The sequence below is a fragment of the Arachis ipaensis genome, chromosome B03, assembly GCF_000816755.2.
Source record: "Arachis ipaensis cultivar K30076 chromosome B03, Araip1.1, whole genome shotgun sequence".
Classification (NCBI taxonomy): domain Eukaryota; kingdom Viridiplantae; phylum Streptophyta; class Magnoliopsida; order Fabales; family Fabaceae; genus Arachis; species Arachis ipaensis.
The window spans coordinates 4,559,105-4,565,121 of NC_029787.2; the positions used below are offsets into that span (position 1 = coordinate 4,559,105).

A 6,017-nucleotide genomic window follows, 5' to 3' on the forward strand; every position below is an offset into this window, starting at 1 on the left:
AGTACACTTATTAAGATATTTAAGGAAAAATATTATAAAATATAGTTTTATTTTTAAGATTCGTTTTTTAAAAAATTATTATAGAAGCAATTAACCAAACTCATTTTTAATTTTTATAAGTGATGCTTTTTCATGTATTTAAATTTTGAGGAAAGGGGAACAATAATAAGTTGTTTTAACCCCGATATTTCTTACACGTAGCTACGACACGAATTTAATTAAGACGAGTTATTAGCAAAATAAAAAACAAATCTGTGACTCCAACATAACATATCAATAATAGATTCATATTTTAATTTTGAAGGGTAATATATATATAAGTGTGAGATATTAAGGTACATTAATTAGATGACAATGTTTGACTTGGGCCCCACGACTCCACTCCCATGCAGAAGAAGCATAACCCTTCCTTTATTTTATGAATTTAATTTGTCGATGGCCACACTTCTAAGCTTCTATTTGCTCTGCATCATTATCATGACCAGCTCCTCCATTCTCCACTTCTGATGTTTTTTCCTATATATATCCTCATCATTTTCCCAGGTTTAGATTCTTTTGTTTTCGTTGTTTTGTTAATTAAATTCTACTTGTTTTGAAATTGTTGGTTTGGATGAGGGTCCAAAATAAAATTGGAATGACACCAAATAATAATACTATATTTACCAACTAATAAATAAAGATTCATACAATAATTATCTTACTTTAAGACAAATATATAAAAATGAAAATGAGAAGAATAATTTCGTTGGCAGTAGAAACTAATATATATATAATGTCAGGAGCTCCCCCCATGTTGTCTGTTTCTATTTATCAAATCTTACTCCCTACTTTACAATAGACACAAAAGCAATTAAGTCAAAAAGCAAGTAATAAATAGTTACAGACACAGAGTCTCAAAATAATTATTTGTTATGGAGTAGCGATAGGATCATTATTTTTTATATACTCATTTTGAACTCATAAAATAAAGTGCAAATCTGAATAAAAAATAGAAACTATATTCTATACTATGGGAGTGAAAATATACTTTCACGAAATTTATCGATGGACACGAAAATTTGTCAATAATTTTGTTGGTAACGTTTGAAATTTTTGGAGAAAATTTATCACCGATTAAAAATGCGTCAATATCTAATAAATAACATGCTGTATTTTGTTTTAATTTCAATTTTATTTTTCGTAAGTAACTCTGAAAATAGGATTAAGGAGACATTGAGATCAAACACATGTATATAGAAAAATAAGTCATGTTTATAATATGGTGAATGCTATCCTACATTCTCTAAAGTAACATATAAGTTATCCTCATATCTTAATTGGGTATTTATTTTAACATGAGTTACTTTCTCCGCTCTTTCGTCGTTGTTGCGCCTCTCAAACATCACTGTCTCATTGGTATTTTGTTTTCTCTTCCTAAATCATTCTTCTAGAAAATGTACTCCAACTCTCTCTAATTGCATTTACTCATCCTCACTCCTTCGTCGTCATTACGCCTCCCAAGCATCACCGTCTCATTGGTGTCTTGTTTTCTCTTTTTAAATCATTCTTTTAGAAAAGGTACTCAAGCTCTCTCTAATTGCGTTTACTCCACCCCACTCCTTTGTCGTCGTCTTGTGCTTTCTAAGTATCACTGTCTTATTGGGTGTTCAATTTTCTTCTTTTATCAGGCCGTCACCGTCTTCCAATATATTATTAATTTTCATGAAATTAAAGTAACTCAGGTTAAAATAAACATCCAATTAAAATATGACACGTCAGAGAAGATAACTTACATGTTACTTTAGAATATATATATAACAGTTCTCTTTGAAAACATAAATACAATTTACACGTTGATGAAGTGAAATCACAAAAAAAGAAAGAGTTTTCTAACATTGCAAAGCTAATTATGTATATACACAAAAAGTGCATAGATGTGGCACATAATAATGTAGAAGACCAAAATTACTTATCCATGAAGAAATGAGAAGATTGATCTCAATCAAATGACGATGCTAGCTTAGCTTATATCATATCATTCCCTCCATTTACTACTCACCCCAATAGAATGAAGCCTGAGTGTGACTCCGACCCACTAACAAAAAGAATATGTTAATTTTAATGTTAATATATGTGTTAATTATTTGTTTTTCTCTCTACCACATTTAAAGAAAAAGGGAAAGCAAAAATAGACAAAAGAAACAAGTTATTTAATATGGCGCCCTCAATGTTGAAGTATATTAATTATTGAGCCATTAAAGTTAAGAGGCAACTAGAAGATTTTGTCTAGCTACTTAAAAAGATACTCATGATAAAGTTAGATAAACATAGCAATTTCATGCACTCATGTCACAAGTGATGGTGTTGTGCCCAAAAAGGATCTGACCATAACTTTAGGCCTTCAATATTTACTAGTCTTCATCACTATAATAAATAATAATAAAATAATAAAGGTAAGGCAATTAAAGACTATAGTACCAATTATTATTATTAATATATAATACATATGATATATGACAATTTTGCAAACTTTCCTTTTCCCTTTAATGTTTTTCCTCCTGGATTACTTGTCTCATGATCTTTTCTATAATTTCTGGCTCAACTTGCCGCATCCTTGAAGAATTTTTTTTCTTCAAAATAAATCTTATGTATAATAATAATTATTATTATTTTTAATTATTGCATGGTGACCACTACCTGGGTGCTTTTCATATAGACTACGTAAATGGAAAATTGGAAGGAAAAAACAAATGGAAAAGGTTAAAGAAGGATTTCACGTTCAGGAAGCATAAACTTACAAAGTTTGAAAGACACTGTCAACATTGTTTCAATAATTGGAAGAAGACCAACATTTGTGTCATGTGCTTGAAAATTTGAACGCATTTCCATTTTGCCTATGCTTTTTTTTCTTAAATGGGTCGGGTAATTAATTTTAACCTTTATCTTTTCCTTCTCAAGTAGCAGTAGTCTCTAGTCAATAATAGTAGTATTAATGGTCCTTCCTCGTCCTTTTTTTAAATAATTATGTTTGCAATTTAGGAAAATAAACTGACAACTAGAAAATAAATTATGCTCTCTTTTAAGATTAAAAAAAGGATAACTTTTTATATAATTGTCAATATTTACCTGAGAGACATAATTTATATGCTGTTTAGTAGTCTTCAATAAAAGTTTTAGAAATTAAAAATCAATTAAAATTTCTTAAAAATCAAATTAGTTCCATTTTTTAGATATGNAGAAGTTAAACGTTCATACATAATTATCAAAAAAAAAAAATCAAATCAAAAGACCCAAAATTTGTCAAATTGAGAAAGTAAGAAAACAAAAATACAGCATAAACAAGAATAAGAATAGAAGAGATCATTTTATTCTATCCCACTCCCATATATACATGTGAGGTGGTACACACTTTAATTAATTAATTAAGCATTTATGAAGGTATGGATAAAAACCAAATACTATATAAGTACGTTTGTAACCCTACAAAGCAGGTGATTCTATCAGCTACATGGTTAAGCATAAATCTTTTTGATTACGTGAGCTCATTCCACCAACATGTTTGAATAGACAGTGATAATTAATTAGTAATTGTAGGTAGACAAATACAGTGTAATCATAATCTGCTTTAATTTTAATTTTGTGTGTATTATTATTATTCCATGCATGGGAGCCACTAGCAAGCTTAGGTATGATATATGATATGGTGATGGATGGATGGATGAAATTTAAATAATAATTATAAGAAGGCATATATAAAATAAAGAAGCTTATAGGTTAAGAAACTTCGTCCACCCAAAAACCCTAAAAATATAATAAAACAAAAAGAGATGAGAATGAATAAGGGAATATAAGCACAAAGTAAAAGAAATTAAAGCAAAGAAGACCTCATCTCTTCATTCCTCCTAAGCTTCTCTCCCTCTCTCTTCAATTCAATGCTCCTTTTTCCCTTTCTTTCTTTCTTGCCTCTGGTATTCCCTTAGTGTGATTCTCCACCATCAAACTTTATAAAAAGAAATATCATAAAAAGGATTTCAACCACCATGGTTTTCTCTTCTATTCCAGTCTATGTAGATCCTCCCAATTGGCAGCAGGTAAGTAATTCAACCATTTTTTTTTTAATTTTTATTATTATTTTCCTCTATTTTCAGCCACAGCTTCTCAACCCTAAAGATAAATAAAGCAATTTTTCCTTTTTTTTTTCCTTCTTTAATTTTATGCAAAAGATAAAAATTATTCCTATTCCTAACTTTGTAATATCTTCTTGAATATACCAAGATCATGTATATATAACTCAATGATAATTTCTTCTTTATTTTTCACCTTTCTTTTTTCTCTTTGATTTATTGATTTTCAGCAAGGGAATGTCAATGATAACCCTCACCTACTTCCGCCGCTACCCCCACAGGTTCAGGCAGGACCTGTGGGAGGAGGCGGCGCAATTGCTGGCTCGATCAGACCTGGGTCAATGGCTGATCGAGCCAGGCTAGCAAAGATACCACCTCCAGAGGCTGCCCTCAAGTGTCCTCGTTGCGATTCCACGAACACCAAGTTCTGTTACTTCAACAACTACAGCCTGTCTCAGCCCCGCCACTTCTGCAAGGCCTGTAGGCGCTACTGGACAAAAGGTGGCACTCTGAGGAACGTTCCGGTGGGCGGTGGTTGCCGCCGTAACAAGAAGAACAAGAGGAGTAGTAGCCGGTCGAAATCTCCACCAAACAATAACAATGAAAAGCAACAATCATCGAGTGCAATTCCTTCAAACAACATCCCTCCTCATGAGCTGATTGGTCATCATCAGTTATCTCATCAACCACCACCAAACCTTCCTTTCATGGCTTCTCTCCAGAATCATCTTAGCCGCTATGGTGGGGGAGGAGGAGTTGCTTCAAACATGGGTCTGAGCTTAACGGATCATCATCCTCACATGGGGTTTGTTGGTAATGGAGGAGTAGTGGATCAGTGGCGGCTGCAGCAGTTTCCGTTCTTAAACGGTTTTGATTCGAATTCTTCTTCAGCTGCAGTAGCATCGTCGATATCATACCCTAACACTTTTCATCATGAAAATGATCATCATCAAGGTATTGGTGGTGGTGAAGCAGTAGGTTCTTCAGGCTTGGTTGTTGGTGTTGACATAGCTGGAAATTCTAGGGTTAATAATAATCAGATGCAACCACCAGTGAAAATGGAAGAAAACGGAGCCATGAATTTGTCATCAAGAACAACAACAACCAACTTGAATGTCTCTCATCATCATCAAAATCATCAATACTATTCTTGGAACACTGATATGTCAGCTCTAGCTGCTTCTTCTTCCACTCCTCATAATCTCTTATAACTTTGGATTTCATATGTAAACCTACCTCTTCACCCTTAATTCGCCAAAATGCTGATGAATCAACCAAGAAAATTAATGCAAACAAATGGTAGAACTCCATATTCTGGGCATTATTCATTTTGTTTATTTTATGTTTTTTTTTTTCTCTTTTTAATTTAATTCAGTCGAGTAATTTCTGTACTACATATATATGGGGCTTGATGTGTTTTTATTTTGTATAATTATTATTATTATAACTCTGTTTATTTTTTTTTCACAGTTTTTTCTCGGTTTTTTCCCTTTTTTTTTTACGTTGTGCTGAAACTCGTTCTTTAAATGCGCTATCCCGAGGAGGACACCTAAAGGCGAGCCATAATGGTCTCATCTTCGGCAGGCTCCTCCGTTTTTTTTTTTTTTTTGTTTTTTTGGCTCACATGAGATTAAGAGATTCTGCTATAACACGATAAAGCAGGGTTACTAGGAAAGAAGAAAAGTGACATTGATATGGTACTAAAGAATGTGCCACTCCACGTTAGCTTTTGAACAAGCCAGTGTGTTTGTCGGAAATAACATGTTTCATTTTTTGTTTAGATAGATCTACCTCAACCTTAGCTTCTCTACTTTAATTAAGTTTAAATCATCTTAATTTTATTAGTTTGTGACACCCTCTTAAATTACTTCATCTTATTATAATGCATGCATGGCATGAATTTGGTTTGCATGT

At 32.4% G+C, this 6,017-nt stretch overlaps 1 protein-coding gene across 2 annotated transcripts; it reads left to right on the plus strand.

Moving 5' to 3' along the window:
* On the plus strand, positions 3,825–5,553 carry LOC107629110 (dof zinc finger protein DOF3.6). 2 transcript variants are annotated; one of them, XM_016331811.2, is made up of 3 exons: positions 3,826–4,070; positions 4,334–5,049; positions 5,080–5,553. In XM_016331811.2, the coding sequence occupies exons 1-3, from the start codon at positions 4,020–4,022 to the stop codon at positions 5,312–5,314; spliced, it is 1,002 nt and encodes a 333-aa protein (XP_016187297.1). In that variant the 5' UTR covers positions 3,826–4,019; the 3' UTR covers positions 5,315–5,553. The 2 variants fall into 2 exon arrangements, with proteins under 2 accessions (XP_016187296.1, XP_016187297.1); XM_016331810.2 differs by having other exon boundaries at positions 3,825–4,070; positions 4,334–5,553.

Bases quoted from the DNA above. Each gene is read 5' to 3' on its own strand.
- LOC107629110 (XM_016331810.2), top strand. From the start codon at position 4,020: ATGGTTTTCTCTTCTATTCCAGTCTATGTAGATCCTCCCAATTGGCAG. The intron at 4,071-4,333 runs GTAAGTAATTCA...ATTGATTTTCAG, and splicing joins ATCCTCCCAATTGGCAGCAG to CAAGGGAATGTCAATGATAA.